Source organism: Cottoperca gobio, chromosome 1 (assembly GCF_900634415.1).
Source record: "Cottoperca gobio chromosome 1, fCotGob3.1, whole genome shotgun sequence".
In the NCBI taxonomy this organism is placed as follows: domain Eukaryota; kingdom Metazoa; phylum Chordata; class Actinopteri; order Perciformes; family Bovichtidae; genus Cottoperca; species Cottoperca gobio.
Window position 1 is genome coordinate 13871773 of NC_041355.1, and position 27107 is coordinate 13898879.

The following is a 27107-nucleotide window of genomic DNA, read 5'->3' on the forward strand; positions in this document are numbered from 1 at the left end:
AAACACAGTTTACCTGTATATAGCTTCAATAGATATCAATAACTAAATAATAAAAATATATAATAACAATAAATGTCGGTTTTAGCTACTTTTTTTGTACGTTGCTCAAACAGGAATACATTGTGACGGTTTTGGGATTAGTGCTATAGAGTGTATTTACAGCAGGACCGTGTATGTGGGATGGAAAATAAACTACAGTGCCCATGTTCATGGTAATAAAGGAAGATGTCAGTCAGTGCAGGTTTTTAACAATGAAGCTCTAAGGCACAAAGGAATAAATCAGGCTTTGGATACACAATTATTGTTAATGTTTAATGTGAATTCTTAATGATTACAAAAATGTAGAATATCACCAGAATGATCCATCAAATAGTAAATCTTTTTATAATCTGGCTGTAATGTCAGTAGACTTATAAAAAAGAAAAGAAAACGCTTAACTAAATGACACAGCACATGAGTTATGATTTAACACTCCATTAAATATACACTATGTAACTATTAAAGTTATTTGTTGAGTCATAGACTGCTGGAGTTGAGGTGATGTATGGCCCGCTGTCTGGACCCTCTACAGTGACGTCTGAGCTCGGAGCCAAAACAAATACTAACATCTGGTTTCAATCCCCCGCTACTGTGATCCTATCTAGGCAGGAGGAAGGCGGGAAATTAATGTCATTAAATTTCCTTCAGTCAGGCTTCAAATCCTTAATTTGCTCGTGGATGTATCACATCACAGAGGAGGGAGAAAAACAGAAATAAGCTACGAAGACTGCACTCAATCCTAAACGCTTGCTTCTGGGCTATTGACTATACGTAGATCACAAGACCGATGTCAGCCTACAAAAACACTGACACAAACTAAAGCACGCTAGTTCGACTAGAGGGAGCAGTTGACTATATTCTACTTTAACATATTGAGGAATTACTACTGCTTTTGGCTGAGACAAGGGAGCCATGCAGCCTGGAAGCAAATGGGAGCCATTGTAGCTATGACAGACACAGCACCGGCTGAAGCATGAAACATACAGCCAGATCTGGGCAAAAATATACCATTACACTTTTAAAAAGCCTGCTTGGGAAGCGCTTTTATTTAGCCTACCAAGCAACTTGAGCAGCTTGGTTTCACAACCCAAAACTGGTCATTTTCAGCTGTTACTATTTTGGCCCAGGTCTGCTACAGCACGACCCAGTCATTCACCTGCCGGGTCATCCAGACTAGTGACATTGTCATAGAATGAATCCCTTTGAATGGTCTGAATCTCTACAACACAGAGAAAGAGACAGGGAGGGGAGGGTGATGTTAAATTGATTCTTAGAAATCCTAAATGTATAGGCCTGGGTCAACAAGGCTGTTGTTAGTAGGCTTGAGTGAGAGACATTCAGCTTCTTAACTGAATAAGCAAACAGGTACGCACATAATGAATCTTAAAGGATGACTAAAATCGATTTCTTCTAGTATGTAGTACCATTTCAAATGTTTAGAGATAAGAAGGTAGCAGCTTACCATCTTTCCAAAGTTCACCCACAAATTTGTCAGTTGACTGATGCAGAAGTGTGGCCACATTGTCATTCAGGGGGTCCATGTTCTTCATCAGCCACTCATCTGCCTTATAGTCCACCTGGAACAATCAAGTGGTACAACTCAGAGAAAAGAACAAAACTAATACCTCAATTATAGTCGAACTGATGCTGTGAAAATCCCATATCTTTGCTTTTTAAAAGAATTGTGAGGAGGATCTAAAGCATGTCTTTAGCAATTCAGTACTTTAGTTTTTGTTAGTTATCGGCATATGACATATACTCCAATAAGTATAGCACGTGTAGTAAATGTCAAATAGTATATGTTGGTCACAAAGCCGATACTAATATAATATATCTGATATCTAATATTGGACAATATACTGAGATTTATCAGGGTCCAATCACAGTAGTTTGCAGCATTATGTTAACATGTTGACAACCTTGAAAAAACCCACAAAGCCTCTTAAAGTACATGCTCTTGAGTATTTAAGGTCTGTGACAGATTTTGGTCAAATTCTATTTATTGTATTGCAATTTATTGATCTATACTTTATTTTATTATTATTGTTTTCTTGTTGTGAAGCACTTTGTACAACTGTTATGAAAAGGGCTGTATAAATAAAGTTTGTTATTATTACTACACTAGTTCTAGGGTTTGGATGAACTCTAATTCTTCAGTAAACATTAGCTTTACAGGGGATTATTGTTATTGCCGTATGTCGGCTTATAGTTACGGAGAAAATTAAGTACAGAAATGCCAAAGATATATTTGAGGAAAATTATCATTACATAGTCTGAAAATAGTTTAAGTTCATCTTTCAACTGCTCACATATTCTAAAAGAAAATTAATGTAAAACAATTAATGGATTTTAAGAAAAAGAATGTTATGTAAAAAAAGAATATTGGTCGATATAAATCGAGAGTATTTTTTAACTCCAATATCAATATTGGTAACAGCCTTGAAAATCCAGATGCTCCAGGATGCTAAAATGTATATTCAATAAAAGTTGTCTCTATATACATCTGACAAATACTGACTTAATATATTGCACAGGCCACACTTTATTGTGGTGATTCAGACTGCATATGTGAGGTAATATTATTTGTGCATACTCATATTGACAACATTTGGCTTCATGGCGCTGCAGATCTTTCTCCACAGCAGACGTTCTTACAGTTCAAATCTCTGAGATTTTGACTGATTGTGGTGCAAAACGACAAAGTCCACATAATGCTAAGCAGATGTGCTTCTCAGCAGGTCTATATTGCAGAGTTATATTGCATAACACTACTCATAAAGGTCCAAATCCACTCCAATACAATGTCAAATAAATCAAACTAGGACTCAGTATTTTCCTGAAATCCCACCACAGGAGAATCTTACGTCATAGTTTTATCTGAGTGCAGCAACTTTTCACTTTTGCAGGTGAAGGATCAGGAAGGAAAAAATATATATTGGAAAATATGAATGTAGACAGAAATAAAGCAGCTGGTCCTGCACAGAACAAAAGTGCAATACGAAGCAAGGGAGTCATATATATCACATACTGTATATTTCTGAGTAATATGAAGGTAAAACAAAACATTCACTCCAGTGCATAGCAGGAACTGCTCTTATTCAAATGCATGTGTTGAGATACGAGAGTAACTGAAAGTACGTACAGTACCAATGAAACATCAGTATGATGGCATCAGTTGTAACTGCTATGACGATCAATATAATTACCTTTTTCCCTAGGTGTCTGTCTTGGTGAGTGCTTTTTAGAAGACAAGATCTATAAACTGAGAGCTTTCAGTAAACTGGTATTTCTTTTGAAAACCCACCAGGCAGGAGTGAACTTTGAAAAGAAACCCAACTGTGTATTTAAGCAGACATCTGCTGAGTGTGATTCTCAAAGAGATTTAAAAAACGAGCGTACTTTGCCAGCGTAGTGGATGATGCAGAAGTCGGCCTTATCTTTGAGCTGGCGGGGCTTCTGGAACTTGGTGTGTGTGCCCTGCTCCTGGGTCAGCTTTTCTATAAAGGTTTTGTCCGTGGCCTTGGGGAACCAGCACTCTTCATCCAGCAGAGCCAACACTCCTGGAGGGTTTGCCTGAAGGAATATTAACACAGGACAGAACTAAAGACTGGGGAGAGAGTGAATTGTAACTACACCAGCAAGACAACAACTTCAAGTATTTGTATGTATTTATTAGATAAGAGCGTTGTGGTCAGCATCTTAACCCTGAGACACCAGCATGACCGGACAACAACTTTTGTTCAATGCAGATGTGAGCAAGAAAAGGTATAAAGTAACTTTTCCTTTTTTAAGTAAGGTAGACAAATGTAGCATGTGGTTAAAAAGACATATTGAGTGAGTATTATCATTTTGTTGCTGGATCATTTGTTATCATTTAATGATTTATTTATTTACTAGCACATAAAAAAGAACATTAACAAAACAATATAAATAATAACAGAATGAGGGGCCAAAAACCTAAAAGGCTCCTAATGAGTCTCCCTAAGTTTTGATCAAAACACTCAAATAAAATAACTTAACCGATTACAATTTTGAATAAAAATAATTATAATCATTCAAACTGACCGGCCTCTCAATGAGGTCGATGCAGGGCTGCAGGTCGAGGCCGAAGTCGATGAAGCTCCACTCGATGCCCTCCCGCTGGTACTCCTCCTGCTCCAGGATGAACATGGTGTGGTTGAAGAGCTGCTGCAGCTTCTCGTTGGTGTAGTTGATACACATCTGCTCAAATGAGTTCAGCTGCAGTAATACAAGTGAACAATAGTGTCAATGGAAACGTGTGTGGATGACAACAACTCAGAACATATAAGATAGTTTATAAGAGATCTACAGCAACAAATAAACAAAACATTATCGTCAACTGTACAAAACAAAAACATTTCTCTTAAACACAACTTGACAGCGGTCTTCTTTAAAGATTAAAACAATGAAAAGATTTTATCCAAACCTGAAAAATCTCAAAACCCGCAATGTCCAGGATGCCGATGAAGGAGGCACCCTGACGTTTGGTTCTGTCCAGAGCTTTGTTAATGCGATGGACCAGCCAGCGGAACAGACGCTCATATGTCGCTTTAGCCAAGGCCTCAACAGCAAAGTCAGCCTGGAGGGAGGAAGAGGAGAGGGAAAATAATGCTGAGACAATATAAGAATATACAGATCTGACATGGCAGAGAGTGAGGACAGGCTTCAGAAATGGACTCATACAGCTTGGAAAGACTGTATACCGTTAATGTTCCACATGCTTTCTGAGTCAGACTTTTATTAATATCCAAAACAGTTGAGACAAAAGCTACATCTATTGAGCTGCAGCTATAATGATCCAAAGTCTACAAGAGCCCTGCACTTTAAAATGAATGATTCATAAACAGGAGACATACTTTGGAGAGGTTTCACAGAAGGTAAAACAAACTTTCCCTTGTGCCCAGTACAATAACTACAAAGTAAGGGATCAGTTTTTGACAGTAAGTCTTGAAAGTTAGGGCTATCAGTTTAAAAAATATATATTTCAACTTTAGAGCATGCATTTAGAGATGGCTATTAATACAATGAAAACCATGGAGCTCAGCCACAAACAGAGCAAGAGAAAATTCTTGTGCCATTTATGAATAGAAAAAACACTATCTATCTATCTATCTATACATTTTTTTTAAATAAAAACATGTTTAATTTCAGGAGTGGTGCCCCTGAAACAATGGTAGGGGAAACACTGGACCATCAAACCAGAAAATAAAACACTTTTACTAATGGAAACCTGGATGTCAGATATATAACGCGTCCATTTACGCAATTCTATTACTCCATAATTAACTTGCACTGAAAAAGACCTACTGCAGTTGCATTGCTGTGCAATAGATCGTCATTAGTTTTACTCAGGATCTCAGCTGGAAGAGGATAAACATGGTGCTCACTGACCTGCTCTTTAGTCTGCGCTTTCTGGACGTAGTCTCTTCCCACTTTGATCCTCGGGGACAGGATGGCTCTGGTAAACTCCATTACATTCATACCCAGCAGATGACACAGCTTCTGGGCGGCTGGGAAACAGAGATGGAAAAAGCACATAATAGAAAAAAATAAGTTTATTTAAATTACATTAAAGGAGGTCACAATAGGAGATTTCAAACAGCATATTTGACCTATACCTGTATGTTTAATTGTCTCGTCAAGACAAGAAATAAAACATTAAGGAGACTTTATTGTTTGTTTTCAAGAGTGATTTGATTTGATCATTACCCGTATTATTTTAACAATAAAGTCATTTATTACATTTTATTACAAACCTTTCTTAAAGCCAAAAACACTGAATTTGCCTATTTCTGAATAAAATTAAGATGCATCACAAATCTTTCAAAGATGTTTCCTTATAAAAATGTAATGAGGAAAATGTCAGATTTGACATGGCTGGAGAATGTGGAAAAATAGAAAAAAGCAGGATCCGCTCTACATCAGCCAAGTCTCACTACTAAACAAAACATCTGCATCAATCCTGGATTCTGCTGGTCGCATTTGGGAATATCTGGCCGAGCTACATCACTAGCACTAGACTTATTCTCTCTCCCCGTCTCTCTCATTTAAGGGCCAAATATGCAGTGCCTTATGTGGAGGAACTGGAAGACTGCCTCATTTCCTTCAGGAGTAAATCCTCATAATAATGTGGCTCAAAGACAAGTTGACAAGGCTCAGGCAGAGAAAGGACATAAATCACCAGTTCCTCTGTTCTGTGGAGAAGGATGCAGCGTGAGGGAGGCAGGAAAGAGTGAGGAGACGAGTTGAAGTATATATGGGAAGAGGAAAAGGAGGAAAATAATGTCTTGACCTGTGAGCTTCAAGTTACAGGGTTGTAAAGCAGATGTAAAAGGATTGCAGTGTGTGTGTGTGTGTGTGTGTGTGTGTGTGTGTGTGTGTGTGTGTGAGATACCTACCGGTGTTATCAGGCATGGAGGCTTGGTCAGAGTTCCTCTCCTTCTTAAAGGAAATGTTACCAAACTGAAGCACCGAGGACACCACCTTCAACATGGCTACAGATATAAGGAAAAATAAATAATATGAATATTATAAGACATCACATTGTTGTGTTTAAGCAGTGAAACTGACAAGAACTGTTTGGTCAAGTAGTCATGGAGATATTATAAATTAAAAGAAACACAATAAGTTTATAACAAAAGTTTACCACCCAGAGGAATAAAAACAAGAAGATACATTTAATTCAGAATCCTGTGTTCATTGTTTTATTATCTTTTGGTGCATGCAAAATATATAGCACATGTTTGAGTATTTTTATACTCTCTTTTCCTGTTAAATTAAGATAGGTTTTGAAGATTCATCCTGCACTCATTAATAGGATAAATGCATCCAATTCAATGTGTTTTTGGGCTACTATAACCACACCCATCATATAAAACCATCCGTGACTGTCAAATTGCAGGTTGTGCTGTAGTTGCTAGAAGAGCATTGTCATAGGAAGAGGCACGTGTTAAAAACTTTGTTAACATTTCCAAAAGAGGATGGTTGCAGTCTAATCTATTCATTTTGACCCCCTCCCTTGTGTGTGATTTCGTCTGTTTTACAAATGACACACTGTTTACGTATTCTGTTTACTCTGAGATATGTCAAATTACAGAACTCCAAGATGCTCTCGTTTCACTGTGACTTCAATTTCTAAAACCATAAAGTCAGAGGGAGCTTGATAAGTAATCTTCTACTAAAGTAATGAAAGTAACCATAAAGAAGCTTTTTATGCTTATGTATGTTTTATGCTGGTGTTGTGGTAGACATACCCAGAATCTCCTCATGGCAGAAGCTCATGATGTGCATGGCCTCCATGGTTTCCTGGAAGTTGTCTTTGTCCTGCTGGCCCGGGATTGGGATGTTACCGTTAGACAAGAAACGGTAGTTGTTGAATCCTTCCAAAAGCAGGTCCGCTGTGCAGAGAAATGTGTTAAAAACATTTAAAAGCATGGTTAACATGTACTATGAAATATTATAATTCATACTGTTAACTTATCTTATCTAACTTAACTTAACAATCAGCTATGGTCTAGAAATGACAGAGAATATATAAGTTCAGTGTACTTACATTTGAGGTGCTCTCCAGCTCCAGATAGCAGCTGGTAGAAAACGTGGAAGGTGCGCTCATCTTTGGCTTGACGAATAGCTCTGGATTTCTCCAGTAAGTCTGACACAGAACGGTCAAAGAAAAAACTATTTGGTGGGTCATTGCGATGTAGAATCAAAACGTTTTCAAAATATCTTTTGTGTGTGCTTCCGATAAACACTCCTGGCTAGCCTGTTTGTAAATATCCCATCTACAGTGAATGATAACATGCAGAATGCTTCTCGTCAATCGTTTTAAAAACAGGATACAGGTTTCAATGTTGGCTCCAACAATGTATCCGGTGACATCAAAGTTGATCCGGATGAATTTCCCCTGCAGAGATGAACACAAGAAAAATGTTCAGGAAGTGCACAAGACGAGACATAGCGAAATCAGTCGGAGTAAGTTTGATGTTAACATAATAATGTAATTAGTCAGCATGCAACCTCAATAAACATGAACACTTAGACAGATCATCTACAGAATAAATTATAATAAATACATTTTACTTAATTACATTTTAAGATAATCAAATTGATGTTTGTAACATAACTTTATGTTGATAGACTGGACTCCCATCAGCCCCAGTACATTTTACTGTAAGTGCGTCTGAGCCATACAGAACATGACGGGTCTGTTTCTGATCAAGTGAAAACAGTGTGGCAATTTTTATTATTTAAACTGGCCGGGGGTAATGCAGAGAAAGCTTTACTAGGGTAATTTTATGAGGTAACAAGGTAAGTAATTAGATAATAATGCCCCTTAAATTGCTTAAGCCAAGACTTGTCTTCCTATACATCACTATTAAGAAGTCTGCTGAGTGGAGTTGCCTCCAGTCTGAAAAGACCCAGTACATCAAAAGGCATCATTAATGACTAACAGGCGCCTGTGTCCGGCTATATAACCTGTGTAACTGCTTACAGGAAAAGTAGGATAATCAAATTACTTTCAATCAGTTTTACCTTCTGCTTATTCTCAAAAAAAAGCTTCCAAGATGACACACCATCGTGTCTTCTAAATCGGATTCAGGTGCCAAATTAAGATCGGCCTACGTGGTGCTTTGATGGGCTTTTGCAAATGCTAGAGTAGACTTTGATGCACATAAAAGAAAAATGCAGCATGTATACACGAATATCAGATTCTGTACTTACAAAACGTGACGAGTTGTCATTTTTCACCGTCTTAGCGTTCCCAAAAGCTTCAAGGATGGGGTTGGCTTGTAAAAGCTGACGTTCCAATTCACCCTGAAAAAACAAAAGGGACGTTACAGCAGGCCTTTGACCAACAAACAAAGATAATTAGAAAGTAACTGTGAATCACTGACAACAAAAACAAACATATAAATGCAGACAAAGACATCTGAAATCTTATTATGCGTTTTATACAGACAGATTATCCCCGTGTAGTTAGCCGAACAAACAAAAGCAGAGAGACGATGACAGCAAGTGTGACAGCAATACTCCTTAAAAACTTTATTGTACAAAGTTTACCTTTAAAACAAAACTAGGCATGTGTATAATATTAAAGTGTATAGTTATATTGTAACAATCTTTTGTTTGTATGGTGGTTGGCGAGGTACGGCAGTTCTTATTCTTCTGGAGTTGTTAAATGAGCTAAATGAAACTGTTTGTAGCCAAATAGTTTTCATGAGTGTTACACTTTAAATTTAGAGCTTTTTACTAACAAACTATTTTTCATCCAAAAATAATCCTTGTTTGTAGACCAGTTTAAAATTCTGAGTTGAAACAATTAGTCGTTTGACAAAGTTTAGGATAAAACGAGCAATATGAAGACTTGCTTTCTGACATTTAATAGATTAAACAATTCATCTGATCATATTTAAGAAATCTTAATGAGGAAATCATTAGTTTTCACAAGCTGGTTAATTCCATTTGCACAACTTTTATCTTCTGAAGTTGAAAGTAATGGAGAGAACATTTCTGGGGAAATGTAGGCTTTTTGTTGTGAGAAAAGCCAGACAGCCACTTTCATGTCAGGACGAATGTGTCCACAACACTCAACAGAAACACTTCAGACTGGACACTCTACGAGGCTAAATAAATAAATAAGTGACTTATGCCGATGTTTGGACAGGTGGCGCACTGTGTTTCCATCTAAGCCACATTGTGGGCTTTGTAATGACCAGAGAATCTAAAATGGTTCAGAGAAAAACTCTGAAGGTTTAAGGAGGCCATTTTCCACTAAAGGAAACTGTGGGATGAGAAATCAGCAATACACTGAGGATGTGAGACATGTAATGTGATCTTTGGCCTGGAGAGCATGATGGGCCGCTTTTAATTGAGTTCTTATGCAGCGGGAAAGACGCAGGGATAAACTGGATAAACTCTGCCCCTGCTCTGAGAGCTGGAAAAGAACCAGGCAAAAGATTCAAACCAAAAGTATTTTGTTTCTATATAAACACAGGCCTGTGGTGCAACCTGGTAGCTGAAATTGTTCATTGGCAGCTTGTACCCATCTGTGTGGTCTGCTGTACGCACATAAACACAAAGAGCAGATTACAAACACCGGTGGGGGGCCAATTTAGCAGCATTAGACGTTGACCCACATTCCTGTTGCAAAGTGAGCCTGTCAGGCATCTGACAGCCAACAGAGCTGGCTCCTCCACTTGAGCCGGCCAATTGTTGTGTAGCTGTGATAAAAATGTAAGCAAACTGCGATGCCTCAAAACTACTGAGAGACATCATCAGTCACTACACATATACCCGTTTTCAAGGTTGAAAAAACTATAATTATCCCCAACAAATTAATTGTTGTGCCTTTATAGAAAACATTTACAGGTCATAGCTTCGAGTGGGTCTCTCAATGGGCTGTTTGGCAGCCCATGGAGTAATACTTTAGGACAGATTGAGTGGAGTCAAAAAGAGGATCAGTCCAAACTGTTCCACTAAATCTTATGAGGCAGAGGCCAGTTGTAAATGTGTACTTGCTGCTCAACATCTGCTCCAGAGGTCACAAGGCCAGAAAAATATTACTTTAAGTCGCTCTTTTCACCAGCAAGAAAAAGGAGAACAGTTCTTGGAAAATGGCATAACGTATTTAAATCTGGACAGAGAACTCGTCTGCGCCAACAGAGCTTTTAGGCTGAAGCTAACTTAATGTAAGAAAGGTCGAAAGAGGTTCTGCATGGGCCACTAGATCCAGGTCAAGTGATAAAGAAAACCAGTGAACCGCTTAAAATCTTACAAAGCAGTTTGGCTACATATGTTGTGTTGTAACTATTATTGAGCTTCTTACATGATGTCCATGCAGTAAATATACATAACCTCCAGCAAAGGGGAGGATTATTCTGAAGTAAAAAGCACAATTAAGTAGAGGTGAGCAGTGTACTCATGGGCCAGCAGTAGGGCTGAATGATTAATTGTTTTTCATACTTAAATTACAATTTTTAGAGAGTTCAAATCACAAGATAGGCAACTTAAACATTTAACAACATTAACAGGCTACATGAAGTGACAGTTTAAACCAGTTGGTTGTACCAGCTGTAATGACAACTGTTGCTATTGATGTCAGTGTCTGTATCTTTCATCTTGACCACTCTGTATCATTTAAATGTAACTTTTTATTTATTTATTTAAAGAAAAACTAGTCTACTAAGAAGTTGGCTTTTCATTGACTGACTGATGAATCGTGGGAGATCATCAACAACAGACAGCTACATTATTTCATCTGATTCTGTTCATGTAAAAACTACACAGGTTTGAGATTATGCTTAGTACCATCATAGCAACCACAAATACAAACACCTCTAGATATTAAACAGTAGATGTGATATTAATAACCTGCTTCATTGTGCAGGCATATAAATCAGCTTCATGGAAGCCAATTAGTTTATAAAAAGGAAAATTAAAGCAAAGATTGATTTCTTCGAGGGGATGTGTCAGATCCCACAGTATTAACTCAGTGAGGACAGGAAGTACAGATCATGCAATGCAAAAGTTAAACAAAACCACAGCAGGTGGATTAAAGTTGATGAAAAACATCTACTGCCCAACGTTGGGCAACATTAAATAGTCAGTTATTATTTAAGTTAAAGAGGAGGTTGTAACAGAGCGGGTAAAGCACCCTTTCATATTATAAGTGAGGCAAGATAGGTGAGAAACTACATACTACTCACATAAAACAGGGATCCACTCTGCAGGAATGGAGAGATTCAATTGTTATTATGGAAAATAATAAATTGCATTAATGTCATAGATACAAATGAACCTGCAGTTCAAGCTAAACATTTTTAATGATGCCTTTGTGCAGGAATCTAAGAACAACCTACAGCAGTCTACGGCTCGAATTAGCAACAGGTGATATTATAAGACATCAGTGGTCTGTAATCCTCAAGACACAGATTACAGCTGGTGTTCTAGGTTAACAGGCAGTTAACAGTTTGTACTGTACTTCTCAGGTACGCTGCGATTCACTCACAGGTAAGATGGCTATAAGAAGTACCTGCAGGGCTGTAGGTGTCTGATCCTAACCTATAACAGTCTAAAACACAGGTACGATACATGCTTTGCTATACTACGAGCAATATAAGCATTCTAACTATATTTGCAGCAGCAGAAGTTGCTAAGTTTCAGACAGCACATGATTGCTCAACATGTGACTACCACAACAAGTACAGACAACATGCATGTAACTATGTTTCACTGAGTGCGAATCACAATAATGGCAAGCACATTTTAATTGTGGCACGTCTGAGCAAAGTAAGTCATTCACATAAAACAAAAATAAAGGGAGTCTAAATAATCATGCAAGAATTCAAATTTACTTACAACTGCATTTTGTTCCTGACAGAAAGAGACATTATTAAAGCAAAATATGCTGTTTTCAGGCATTTTAACAAAATACACTAAGTGTAAACTGTCACTGCTGGGGTCTTACTTATTTACACCATTTAATTGTGTCAAACACATACTCCAGGAGCCCATTTCAGACAGAAGAAGAAAATGTGAGTGTAGCATGCACATGGAGTATAAGAAAGTATAAAGACTTACCTGTTGTTTCACTGGTTTGGGTGATTCTGGCTGTTTGTTAGAGATAAACAAATGCAAATTGTTATCTTGTGTTCACAAAGAGCCATGTTGCTTACTACACGTATTAGTATCTATACTTTTCACAACAATCCCACCATGGTCGAACTGCTCATTAGTTAATTCGAATGATCGCTACTCTTATAACAATTATATAAGGTCAAAATAATAACCTGGTCTTAATGGGTTGTGGGGGCATACAAAGATATGATAGGGCATAGTGGTAGAGATTCATTTTTAATACAAATCTAACATTAATGTTAATATTTCAACACATTTTATGGCTTTTTCAGTGTAGTCAGTTTTAGTCTATGGCTTTGAGCAGATATTGCTAAATGAGAGCGAGGAGAATGGAGAATACTCACAGGCACGTTGTGGTCTTTTTTTCCTTTGTGGGAGGAGGCAACATGTGCCAGGTACTGGATGACCTTTTTTGTGTTTTCCGTCTTGCCAGCTCCTGACTCACCTCTGTGGGACAAAAGAAGACAAAGCACACAAAGACAGAACATCCTCAGAATAGCGTGGGACAAACAAAACACTGTTTACAATGAATCCTTTAAATCAGAGGTATTCAACAAATATTCTAAGAGGTCCAGTTAGAGAACGTTTTCGCGAGCAAAGGTCCGGAGTATCATAATGTCTAACTTGCGTTATGAATTAGTGTGATATATATTGAAGTAGTCTAGTAGCTGTATCAACGTCTGTACGTCATCAACAGCTGATGTGCAAATCTAATAAAGAAAGTACAATTTAAAAACATTTCGACAATATTTATTGTCACTTAACATTGAACTATACAGATATATATAATACTGTAGATATGTATAATGTTCTTCTCAGGCTGTATTTAAAAATAAAAGAGAAAATAAATAAAATAGCTTTTGAAAAATTGTGCATCTTAAAATAAAGTGCTTAACTTTAGAAAAATTAAATAAAGTGTAGCAGCAGCTTGAGTTTCCCTTTTTCTTAACAGTCTCAACCAATGTTAGAATAAATCCGTCTCAACGCACTTTAACAGTTTAACCCAGACTAGCATATCCTGGGTTAAACTGTTCTCTGTGGCTGATGATGCTGACAGGTGGCCTATTTGCTTTATTTTGTCATAAATCAAAATCACATTGGGCTCTGAGTGCTTATTTTCTGTGCCCTCAGTTCAGACTTCAGTGGGTATGTTTGGTCAAAAACGTTGTGCTTTGTCTCATAGTGGCGTTTCACATCACCACTGTTAATGAGCACCACGGTCTCTGAGCATATGAGACGCTGGTGTTGTGCTCCAGTGAGAAGGATGAACATGAATGAGTCCATCCTGGGTTGAAAGCTCTGTTGACTTTTCTCTTCTTGGAGAGCGCCATGAGTAGTTATTTTTTCTCTCCCTGTCTGCCGCTCACTCGTCTGTGTTTCTCTCCCTTTCTCCGTCTTCTCTCCCTGTATCGCTAACTCCTCTTTCCGTCTGTCACGCGCCTCTCGCCTCTCATCTGTCTGTATTCAGAGTCGCAATGTTTGCCGGTTGGAATGCACAGATTTGATTGGCTGAGTAGCATCACGGGGGATGGCTTAACTCGCATGTAATTGGTCTGAGAGTTTCCTGAACCGCTAAACCAGTGCCATAATACGAGTGCTGTGTCTCTAGTTCACTCCTCTCCTTTCCTCCCCTCTGTTTGTGTGTGTAGGTATGTGCGAAGCGCCGCCCTTCGTGATACAGAGCGGAGCGAATGTAAATGCGCAAAGCAAAAAAGAAAAGAAAAATAATGCGCCGTTAAAATAGAAGTACTGGTCCGGGTCCGTATAGGACGGCGTCTGGGTCCGGACCGCGGTCCGCTTGTTAGTGACCCCTGCTTTAAATCGACATCTTAGCCACTTGGTCATAAAATTAAAATAAACTGGATCAATAAAGATACAGTCCTCCTTTAGCTTTACAGATTTGCAGGTGCTTGTAGGCGATGACTGAACACAAGCCCCGTCCTCTTTTTCCACGATAAAGAAATGTAAAAAATATAATCTTCAGGCTGTTGCTTATGTGTGTTATTCTCTGCAATATTTTTTCAGTGTGTCATTCAACTTTAGGCCTGTTGTTGCTGGCATGTGGATGTGCAACCTGCTTTTCACTGCTCTTTACAGTGACCACGGCATAGAAAAACAGCAAAGAAATCTCCAAGCCATGCAAAAACTTTGAGGGAGCAGTTTAGATTTAGAGCATACTTGAGGTTTTACAGTAACTGCAAATTTTCATACACCAAGTATGCACAAAATATTGTTTTGCTGACAAAGTGAGTGTGATGCGGCTGAGAGTAAAGACTGGGAGAGCGGTGTGTAACTGTCAGTCTGGTTGGCTCCTGTGAACGGAGAGTAATCATGGAGGGATTATGTCAATGTCTCTGTTGTTGGTCTTGGATAGATGGTGTTAGATTCCTCAGGTTCCCCATTTCAGAAAACATATAAAACAGGTATTACTGACTAAATCATTTTTTAGTGTTCCATACTATTTGCTACCAGTTGCGTTTCCTTAGTACCAAAGCCCTTGATAATGTGCATAATCGTTGTGTGTGAGATGTGTTCAACTCTTTAACTCTAAAGTATGTTCGAGCTAAATGAAATTCAAAACCACCACTCAAAGAAGTTACATTTTAATAATCTATTTGTCTGTTCAAATTCAAAATTCAAAGATGTGTTACAAATAAATGTCAACTCAAAAGGTCCACTTTCTAGCTTTTTGGTAATTTAACCGTATCTAACGGCAGCAGAGACAACGTAAATGAAGGGAATAAATGTCAATTCTAAATCCCTGTATGGGATTAAAGTAATCTGAATTAATTTGAATACAACAACACCACAAACTAAACTACACATATATTGTAGGGCAGCAACAGAAAATCTAGTTTGAACAATTAATAAGTCGCTTCCCTACAATATAACAATATATTTGTATCTTTGTTTGTGGTGGTGTTGTATTACAGTGAATTATTTTGTACGGTGTGCAATACCCTCTGTGTGTATAAAGAAGAGACATGTAACATGAACTCCTCACTTTTCACCCTGCATGAGTAAAAGGGCTGTAGCATGGTTTATGTCTCGATAGCCTCTCTGGCATTTTCTTTGGGGACATTCCTGTCAGATGTAGAGACTTGTCACTGAAAAGACACCAGAGGGCTGTGTAGCAAAAATGTCAGGCATTTCTCAGACCCACATTTCACACGTTTTTCTCAAAGTAGTGACAGTCTGGTCAGTGTCACTGAGACACAATTTTAAATGACTATGAAGGCCCCGGGGCAGCTAGTTCACTTGATGTTATTTCTGAGAATATAAAAAGGAGGGAACCATAAACCTTATGCCATTAATTTGGGGCAGAGGGCTCAGATTATCTCAGTAAAATAAGACGCAAAGGCATACAAGTATAGACCAAAATTGTTTTACCAAAAATAACTTTAATGTGCTGAAATAACAAGCTTCAATAAAAGCACAAAAAATGTAAATGTAAAATGTTAATTCCTGCAGTGGTGAACTGAGCCTGTATACTCACGTGCAAAGAATGGATTGGTCCTCTCGATCTGAGGGAGACAAGAAGAGGGGGAAAAGGGGAGGAGGGGAAAGAAAAAAGTCAAACCGTAGCAGTCTTTGATTCACGCTTCACTGGGCTTTCACAAGGTTTGATTGACAACCTCATCACCAAAACACCATGCCAAAAGTAAAGTCTTATCAGCAGATTGCGGATTTGAAGGTCAAAGTCAAGCTTAGCGTGTGCTTGTGAGCTCGCCATCGAATGTTTTAAATATCATCTTTTTCACAGCCTCGTTTTTTTAAATCAGATTAATACAATTATTTTTGTCAGAGTATTTTTCAGTACGTTCAGGCTTCACAGCATTGCACCACAGGTATTTCCTGTAATGCAATGTCAGAAATGCAGAGAAGCGGCACTGTGAGGTCAAGTCACTGCAAGGGAGAGATAAGGAAACTGTAATATCAGCTTTATATATAAATATATATCGTTTTTAGTGTCGCTGTTGCGAGTACTGAAACGGAGTGGTCCGAGCGAAGGAGGAGATCGATAGACAGACGGTCTCAATAAAGCCAAATCTTTTATTTTATGGCATAGGCTACAGTGTAGATATTTATTATTTGTTTATTACATATGAGCAAATCCATTTTTATGGGCTATCGCTGTCATTTATTTGATGTGATATTTGCATATTAAGTAGCCATTTCTATTTCAATAAAAAGGAAAATCATTCAAGTCCTATTTTTGTCCTCATCTCTCAAGAAAATAGACAATAAAAGCAAAGTAAGGTACAATATAAGTATATAATAACCGCAGGTTTGAGGAAAGAATCACAGCTTGTGTTGTTCTTGTCGCCAGTCAACACGCTGTCCTCCTTCTGTCTTTGCATTTTAAGTGTTGGTAAAACTAGTATGGCTGGTAAATCACAATCAGAATATTCACCTCTATGACCATTCGTGAACTAACTGAGCTGAAAAGGTGGGGCCATATGGATCAACTCTGCATCGAGGCCCAATTACACACAATAAGACCAACTGTCCCCATTTACAATCCACACAAATAAGAAGATTGACATGTCCCCCACGGACCATCCTCAGTGAATGTGTTTCACTTCTTAACCACCAGGTTAAAGAAGCCTGAATAGTGCCTTTGTCATGTGTTTGGGATATACATAATGTAGACTATTATAATGAAGGATCTCAAAAGCTGTCAGCTAGATTAATGAAATGAAATGTGAACAAGTTTGACAGAACATAGTGTCAACTACTTACAGCAGGGTGACACAAAGAGTGATGCAATTCTTTTATTGTCGAAAAATGTTAATGTGTGCTGTGCTGAGGGCAATTTGCACTGTGGTCATGTGGCAATAAAATATGACATCTAATCCATTAAACTCCGGGGTATTCCAGTTTGAAATTTCTTGTGAACTTAAGAGTGAGGCAGATGGGAGTCATCTAGAGCAGTGGTCCCCAACCACCGGTCCGCGGACCCGTGGGTCATTTGGTACCGGGCCGCACAGAAAGATTTAATAAAAGAATATTTTATTTTGAAAGAGGTTTTATTTAGAAAAATCACTGGATACATCTGTCTGTGCGTCTATATCGCTTGAGACGTTCGTCTCAGTCAAGTGATACTTTACTTCAAATAATTAAGCCCACAAGCAACAATGAGTGGAAAACAAACGTCTTTAAAGAGTTGTTTTGGAAAAGGGAAAAGAGCCAATGAGGAGGCATTTAAAAGACAACATCAGGAGTCTTACTTAAAATACGTGTTCATCGCTACAGGTGATTCTCATGCGCCGCTCTGCAGAATATATAGGCTCGCAAATGAGGCAACGAAGCCTTCATAACGGCTTCGCCGGCACCCGGCGTTAAAAGACAAGCCCTTGGGAGTTTATATTTGTTTTTATGCCGGCCGTATCCTTTTATTCCGTCATATTTATCTCCCCCCACACTTTGAAGGCCGGTCCGTGAAGATATTTTCTTACATGAAACCGGTCCGTGCTGCAAAAAAAGGTTGGGGACCGCTGATCTAGAGGCCCAATAGGGTGAATTAATGGAGCTGATGTCATGGGAAAACAGTACTTTGTCTTCCCCTCAATGCCCCCCACAGGGAGATGGCCTCCTGTCAAGTCACATAGCTGGCTGACATGCCAGAAGTCCAAAGATTAGATAAAAGTCATCAGACTCTCTTCACTCTATTCTTCACTCTGCAGAGCTAAAACTGTGGCCCTGACACCCCAACTGTATAAGATTCATTCAGTAAGAACAGAAGTTATGTCATGATTAAGTTAATACTGAGATCAGGATTATTTATTAAGATTATCCTTTCTGTATCGCACTTGAACATTTTAAATTAACTTTCTATAATGTCACATTATGTTTAAATATTTGAATGAAATGTATTTTGTTGTAAAAATCAAATAGTATGGATTCATCCCAAAAATACAAATAGCAGGTACATTATACTTGTACAGTATGTATTATACTTATATTACACATGTTGGCTCTGTAGCCTTAAACATGTTTGGGGAGCAAACTCACAGTGGGCTCAAATCAAGCACCGCTGATTGGTTTGACAGTTAAAGATTAATTGGGTATCCATCTCATTTCATTCTAGCTAAAACAGTTTCCCGTTTGATGAGTAAGCACCTATTCATCAAGGGATCAGATCTCAGAGGCCATTAATGCTGTAACTGTATTGCAAAGTCAACATGTTTGTTAATTGAAGGAGATACCGGTGATTGGTGATTGGCAAGCTACTGCATTAGTAGATTAATTTAACTAAGTGGTTACAGTAACTCAGGGCAAGACACATCTTTTCTGACTTAAGGTACAACTGTGTGACTGAACAAACCCGTTTCAGCCTTAAAATTCACATTTATCCAAACATGTCCTTTTACTTTGTTTAGTTATGATAAATTCAGTAGCTCAACAGCAGCCTGAAAAAAGCCTGTTCAAGTTTGCCCTGAACAAATGGTTGTGAAAGGAAAAAAAGAGCTGGCAAATTAATTTACCTTGGATCTGAAGTACTCAATAGGTGGGAAATGCAACACAGTGATAAAATATAATTCCTCTGTTCCTAAATCAGTGGATGCAAACCAGAATTATGGGCCTGCTTAAGTGATCTATTAGAACAGCATACAGTATAAATAAGATCCATGGCAAAGGAAAGATATTTCCCTGAAAAACTGCTGCTGTGGATGACTTCATCTGCCATTCCAGCAACAAGCTAACAAGATAAACATGATTAAAATCCCATAAGTAAAGGTAGATGGAAGAGTGAGCTGATCATTTAACCATAAAGCAGCACACTTGGTCTAATCCTTGACTGTGATCTAATTCTGTTCAACATGGTTAGTCTGATGGCTCCCTGATCTACCCGTCATGAGAGAGGAAGGAGGTTGGTTTTCAAATTACATAAATGTATACGAACCTCCCAGGGCATCCCGAGATTAATCTGAAGGGTCACATAAGTATTTAAGGGACAATCTATTACACAAAACTATATATATGTTTTGTATAATTTTGCTTTTCGTTGTAAAATATTGGATACTTTCACCAAATCAGGTCTCTAAACATCTATACATTAAGAAAAATCACACTTTGGTTGAACTGTTCACAACTCATGTTGGCACCCAAGGCGATAGTATGTGAGAAGGGGTGACAAACAAACATTGCTTAATTTTGATGGGTTCACAGCCAAAAAGGTTAGCAACCACTGTTCTAAGATGTGCTGTGAATAATTCAACACATTTTGTACATGTTGAGTCCCAGGCTGGACCATTCTGCCAGAGGTTTCCTGGACTGCAGTGCTGACTCTGCTTTTGTGAGGTGAAAGGATGGAAAGTTATCTGACTGAGGACACAGCTGAATGGCTCATCAGGGACAACCAGGCTTTCCTGGCATTGACCAGGAACTTCCTGCAGTTAAGTACTGTAACAAGGGGAATTGGCCTCACACACGTGCGTGCATGCAAGCGCGCACGCACACGTACACACGCACGCTAAAGCTACGCCGATCCTTCAGGATCTCTCAAGCTATGACGTCAACTGCCGCTTCGTGCATGACAGCTCACATGCAAACACAATCCATCATTAGCCCCCACCTCTTTATCATCTCCCTTCACGTTCACACCACTATCTGATTCAGACACAAACACCGCTCAGAAAACTCTCCTTTTATCAGACAGGCTGCAGACACAGCGGAAAGATGTGATCCAGTCATTTTGAGACCTCTCGCTGCCATTCAGCAATTTGCCAGCACAGCCGCAAACTTCACAACCTCTCCAGACTGTTAAGCGCTGATTACTGGCAGGCGACTGTGGGTTTGTGCAGATGAGAATTACTAACAGGGCTGTTATTTTTGTAACATTACTTGGTGGTCACAAGGACTGTTTTGTGGGTTTTGCATGATTAGAAATGCTCTGTCCAGCTTCACATGACTCCATTATGTAGGGTAGTCAGTGGAGATTTCCCCCAGGATATAGAACATTTTTAGTTAAAGTGAAAGCTGAAAAGTTTTAAATATTGAATTAGACCTTTTTAAAAAGGACATCGACATTTAGCATTTCACAGGCTATATAGATTTCGATAGAAAAGGTCTGCGTCAATGGTCTTACAAACTGGCGACAGTGAAAAATTTGAAGATGTCTTGTGGCTTAGACCCAAACAGAGCAGCTCTGCATGTGGTGTTTCTCCCAGTAAGGAGAGAGGAGGGGGGGAGAGGGGAAGAAGGGGAGCTGATCTCAGCTCCTGACAGTGAGCTCATTGTGAGGCTGTGGCACGCTGGGCCTGGGCCAGTGTCTGCCACTGATGGCTAATGCCTGTATTTCAAGTGCAAACACTCACTTCAGGAACCAGTCCTGCACTCTAATCTAGCTGTTACTAAAGTGTCACAGCAGGACAAAAACTCCCACAAAACCAAAGTGATGCAAATAGTAGAACTCATCAGCTGAATGTTCAGGGTAATGAAGACAAATCGATGAGCACTATGATGCCGTCTCGTTAACAGGAGGAAATAGAGCTTCGTCTCTGTGCTGTCTGTAAAGAAAAAGGGAGCTATAATGTTATTCATGATGTTTGCTTCGCTAAAGACAGTATATCAAGCCATTAACCAAGTCATAAGCTTTTAGTTGTAAAAGATATTTTAAGTAAACAGGGTTCAATGTTAACGAGATTTTTCCCAGAAATCTACTGGAAATCAAATCTATTTTATCCACTATAAAATGTTTTTTATTTAGTTGCAATTATCAATGCCTGATCGGTACTGTGAATAGAGATCAAAAGGTACATCCGTCAAACAAAAAAATTGTTTCATGGACTTTTTGTTGTTGATTTTTTCAATAAAACAATCAATGCAAACCTGCAAACCTGCAAATCTAGCCATACATCCAGCCAGCTATGACACGACGCTGGTGTAAGGCTGTGATGACCAATACCAGAGACAAAAACACAAAACTGCATAATGATTATGCATAGACTACCGTGTATATTTTATTTTCCAACTAACATAACGTTGTGAGTTAAGCATCCCATGTCGCAATTATGGGATATGCTTCGAAGCACACTTGGATGGAGCGGGAGTGTTGGCATGAAACTAACTTATAACAACAGAAATCTTAAGCATTGCTGATTCTGAAGAATTCTGGGTGTAAGTAGTGAGCTGGCACAGAAAAGCTATCTCATAACACAGAGGGGCCTTGTGATTGTTTATTAGTTTAACACCTCGGAGCAGTTATACTCATGACATTGCGCTAAAGGGGCTTTTACAGCCTATTAAAGAAGGCTATGGTTGTGTTTGCAGGGGCATGAATGAACCAATACTTGTCTTTCATCTTACTGCACCTTCCAAATGTAAGAAAACTATTTAGTATCGGCCAAAAAGGAGTGAACTATCCCTTGACACAGAGGTACAGTGCCCTCCAGAATTATTGGCACCCCTTTAGTAAAACAGGCTGTAAAAATGTATTTTATTGTTTAACGTCTTGGCCTTTCATTCAAAAATATTCACACAAATCTGACCTTTTCACGAAGTAAAATTATTGAAAGAAAAAATAAATGTTGACTTTAAATAAATATTTTTCTCCAAAACATGTGTGCCACAATTATTGGCACCCCTTAATATTTTGTGCAGCCTCCTTTTGCCAGGATTGCAGCTCTGAGTCTTCTCCTGTGATGCCTGATGAGGTTGGTGAACACATGGCACGGGATCTGAGACACTTCTTCCACACAATCTCTCCAGATCCTTCAGATTCAGAGGTTGAGGCTTGTGGACTCTCCTCTTCAGCTCATCCCACACATTTTCTATAGGATTTAGGTCCGGGGACTGTGATGGCCATGGCAAAACCTTTATTCTGTGGTCAGTTGTGGTTGTGTAGATTTTGAGGTGTGCTTTGGATCATTGTCCTGCTGGAAGGTCCAACCACGGCCCATTTTAAGCTTCCGGGCAGAGGCTGTTAGGTTTTCATTTAATATCTGCTGGTATTTGATAGAATCCATGATACCATGTATCCTAACAAGATGTCCAGGGCCTTTGGAAGAAAAACAGCCCCACAACATCAAAGATCCACCACCATACTTCACAGTGGGTATGAGGTGGTTCTCTGTATGGCTATCTTTCTGTCTACGCCAAACCCACCTTTGACGTTTGTTGCCAAAAAGCTCTATTTTGGTCTCATCTGACCATATAACCCTGTCCCAATCAAAGCCCCAGTAACGTTTGGCAAACTGTAGGCAGCTTTAGTTTGTTGTTAATTGACAGCAATGGCTTTTTTCTGGCAACCCTCCCAAACAACTTGTGGTGATGTCGGCGGCGTCTGATGGTCGTTTGAGACTTTCTGACCCCAAGACTCAACTAACCTCTGCAATTCTCCAGCTGTGATCCTTGGAGATTATTTTTCCAGTGGAACCATCTCCTTACAGGTGTGTGGCGTCAATTGTACACACACGTCCTCTTCCAGGATGATTCTTAACATCTCCTGTTGCTTTAAGCTTCTTAATTATTGCCCTGATAGAGGAAATGGGCATTTTCAACTTTTTCAAGATTTTCTTATATCCATTTCCTAATTTGTGCAGCTCAAAAGCTTTTTGTCGCAGATCATCACTGTGTTCTCGGGTCTTTCCCATAGTGAAGAATGACAAAGAGAATTTTGGCCTGTGTCACCTCATATTAATACCCCAGTGAAACAGGAAGTCATGTTTGACCACTTAAGAGTTCCTAATCAAACAGGTGAACCTAAAGATGTAAGATATGAAATATACTTCAGTTAGATTTTTATCATAGGATTTTCTTGGGGTGCCAATAATTGTGGCACAGATGTTTTGGAGAAAGATATTTATTCAAAGTCAACATTTATTTTTTCTTTCAATAATTTTACTTCAGTGAAAAGGTCAGATCTTTGTGAATATTTTGAATGAAAGGCCAAGACGATAAACAATAAAATACATCTTACAGCCTGTTTTACTCATTTCTACTAAAGGGGTGCCAATAATTATGGAGGGCACTGTTTCTGTCAATAAGGTTTTTGAAGCCAAAGCAGTAAATCATTTTTAAACCATTCATTTTAGGGCTATAATGGCAAAGGCTTCTGGTGTGGGCAGAACTGGGACTGATGCTTCAGCTAAGGGCTTACAGATGGAAACAAATGCAATAGAGATCCAAAGTTTTTAGTTTCCCATCTGGAGCCTTTGTGAGAAGGAAAATCTGTAATGAAATCTGATCGGGGGATTAACTGTGTTTAAGAAACACTGACATCAGGATTTAGATTTTTATTCAAGGTATTCATGCAAACTGAAGCTAAAAAACTAGTCTAGAGAATCTGTGATTAATATCTACATTAGGTGCAAAATAAATCAGTGTTGACAATGTAATGTTGCAGCCAAAGAGAGGCAACTGGAGTGAAAGGGGAATTAAGAAATAAAGGAGTATATATTTAATATAGACAGGAACAAGACAGAAAGCAGTAATAAATCTACTTTGGCTCATAATATTGGTCCAATACGTGGTCTACGTTCCAGTAGCTGAAGTAAAGAAAATAGTCACCAGGTGAACTTAACAAGCAAGTTCCATATAAACTAAGTCTGCCAGAAATCATTTCACGCTGTATGACAACAACGAGAAGGTATTTTCACTGTAGATCCACATCTGAGCATTTCTAAGATGGATTGAGGAGCAATGGGAAAGAAAAGTGGAATCAGCTGCACCGGTAATCGCCAAGAAATTTCACTTCATCAGTCACAAAAGCTTTAGGCTCAACGGTTGTGTTCAACTGGACATAAGATACTACCTCACTAAACTCAACAGAAGGCAGTATATCAGATTTTTCCCTCACAAAAAACCCCAGACTTTTTTATCTAAGTCAAGGCTTAGAGATGTCACCATGTTGGATCCTTTGAGGTCAAACAGAGCTTACATTTTATGGGAATATATAATTAGTGCTTCCGGTTATAATTTGTAAATGAATGTAAATCAGTTGAAAGTTGTTGGGTATTTTTGTTTCTGAAACTGAGGGCCTCAGATGGACAGTACACCCCTAAATCAAAACTATATATTTTTCATCTTACCTGTCGGGCTATTTATTTATCTTGATTGTTTTGGTGCGAGTTCCCGAGTGTTGGAGCTATCAACCAGAGGAGATGTCTGCCTTCTCTCCAATATAATGTAACTAAAATGGCACCTGCCTTGTGGTGTTCAAAGCAGCAAAAAAAACAAAAACATTATAAAACCTCAACGAGGGGCTTTTGCTAGAGACAGCAGCAAGATGAAAACATTAATGGTGTCTTCCTTGGCTAACGTTAGCTAGCTCCTATCCTATGAGTAACCAAGTCATGATCTCTGGAAAGAGACATTGCTGTAGAGTTTTTCAAATGTATTTTTATTTTTGGCACTTTGAGCACCTCGCATTCAGTGTTCCTCTCTGGTAGCTTTAGTCACCTGTCTTATTATATTTCATTTGAAAGGGATACAGAATAACTTTTTAAAGTGATAGATAAAAGAATAGCAGTTATAGTTCCAGCTGTGCTATTACTTTTTATGATACAACTCTGAGCTTTGTTGGGATCTGATTTCAAAGAAAACTGAAGTGCTCCTTCAGTTACTGACTGAGCGGTTTCACTGTCCACAACTAAATCTGTTCCAGTTGTTTTTATGGGGGGAAAAAGAGCAATCTCTGGGATGAAAAGAACAATAGTTTCAGTGGTTGTAAACGTGTCCCTCACCCAGAGCTATTTTTGAAATGGGGTGGATCACTTTTTCAAAAGATTAGCAACCATTTCCAATGTGCTTAATGTGCTCTGGTGTGCCCAGCAGGAGGTTTGAGGTTCAAAGAGCCCGGCATCAAGTCTCTGTTCAAAAGGCCATCAAAACCATTACTGTTTGCTGGAGACTCATTGGTGCCAGGTGGGCCAGTGTTTGTTGAGAGTACGCTGTGCCATTAGAAACATTCCCAAGCTCATTTTATCAAACATTCCTGACAGTATAGGCTACACTGTGCACGTCACTGAAAACTTTATGGAACATGCTTTGCATTCTTCAAACTCTTAATTTAATCTTTTTATCAATATCAGTAATGCTGTTGACATGCGAGATGAGAAGTGCTTTGTTCATTGGTGATAAAACGGAACTCTTTGAGAGGAATCAAAGAGCTGTGCTTTGGGAAAAATCTCACCGGGTTAAGATGGATCTAGCTGGACTTGACCTAACGCCCTGATTGGACACCGGGGAGAGACTCAAGAAGGGTGGTCTTTCACCATTTCCACTGAAACAAAGACCCCCTGTTTTAAAACCCCACCTAGGGACACTTTCAGTGCTGTTGATGCCTGTCCACTCTAGGAAGTCATTGCAGCTGCAGACATGACCAGTCCTCCACATGTTTTCATTCAAGCCAGCATCAGCATTTCCTTACAACACATTTCCAGATATGACAAAATGTAGCTTCTTGTACGTCAGTGAGTTCACCTCGGCTGAGCAGCGAGGACAATTATGTAAAGTATCTGGACCACTAATCAATGACAGATGTGCGGTAAATTCTAGAGGTCTGCTTACACACCCCGTCTTTGTTAGGTAACACCTCATTGAACCTCCCACCTGAGTACCGACTGGCTTCACAGCCATGTTGAGGTAATTAACAGATCCCTGCGAGGTTTAGACACCCATCACCCGTAAATGCGCTTCGCCAATCTGTTCAGCTCAAAAGATCATAAATTAGAGGCAACAAATTATATGTCTCACGTGTTCTTTCTTGTTCAGATGGCAACTGACACTGCAAAATCTAAACATGACGTGTGAAAGGTCTGATATCAATCACTCAAATGTAATGAAACATTCTGTGATAGCAGGGACTGGGATGGGCAATATGACCAAGGGATGGGCAATATGACCAACAATGTGAGACGATATAAGTTTGTCAAAAAAAAGTTGACAGACCATTAATACCCTGGTAGTTATCCCTTTATTATCTTTGATTGTATTAGACTAGGACTGTAACCAACGATTGTTTTATTTTTGTATTAATCTGTGATCATTTTTAGGATTTATAAACTAATTGTTTATCCTTTAAAAACATGTGTGAAAAAATTATCATTACAGTTTCAAAAAGTCAGAGCGTCATCTAAAAATGACTTGTTTTGCCCGATCAAAACACAAAGATATGCAATTTACAATAAGATAAAACAGAGAAACTCCTCATATATCATAAGCTGAAAACAGTAAATGTTTTGACACAAATGACTTCAATATTAATTCATTTTATCAAAATTGTTGAGTTTTCTGGCAATCGACAGATTAATTAAACAATAACTGTAATCAGAATCATACTGGGCAATGTTGCAGAACTGTTTTAAGGCAGTATTAGATATTTGTATGATTCTTGCATCAAAGTGTATCTTGATTAGTCAGGTGTTTTTCATTCCTGTCTGGTTGTTTTATCAATGTACTGTTAC

General features: G+C 38.7%; 1 protein-coding gene across 5 annotated transcripts in view; it reads right to left on the reverse strand.

The window, feature by feature from the left end:
* Positions 1–27107, reverse strand: part of myh10 (myosin, heavy chain 10, non-muscle) — a 56855-nt gene that overhangs the window by 17826 nt on the left and 11922 nt on the right. For 2 of the 5 annotated variants that reach the window (XM_029441605.1, XM_029441621.1), the window contains 15 exons: positions 16193–16220; positions 13041–13143; positions 12640–12669; positions 12418–12432; positions 11766–11783; positions 8782–8874; positions 7900–7963; positions 7613–7711; positions 7314–7457; positions 6459–6554; positions 5452–5570; positions 4487–4639; positions 4105–4278; positions 3439–3612; positions 1502–1616 (listed from right to left, as the gene is read on the reverse strand). In XM_029441605.1, the coding sequence (XP_029297465.1) occupies positions 1502–1616; positions 3439–3612; positions 4105–4278; positions 4487–4639; positions 5452–5570; positions 6459–6554; positions 7314–7457; positions 7613–7711; positions 7900–7963; positions 8782–8874; positions 11766–11783; positions 12418–12432; positions 12640–12669; positions 13041–13143; positions 16193–16220 (1425 nt within the window). Of the gene's footprint in view, positions 1–1195; positions 1259–1501; positions 1617–3438; positions 3613–4104; positions 4279–4486; positions 4640–5451; positions 5571–6458; positions 6555–7313; positions 7458–7612; positions 7712–7899; positions 7964–8781; positions 8875–11765; positions 11784–12417; positions 12433–12639; positions 12670–13040; positions 13144–16192; positions 16221–27107 lie in introns of all 5 variants that reach the window. The other 3 variants (XM_029441590.1, XM_029441598.1, XM_029441612.1) reach the window with 3 other exon arrangements.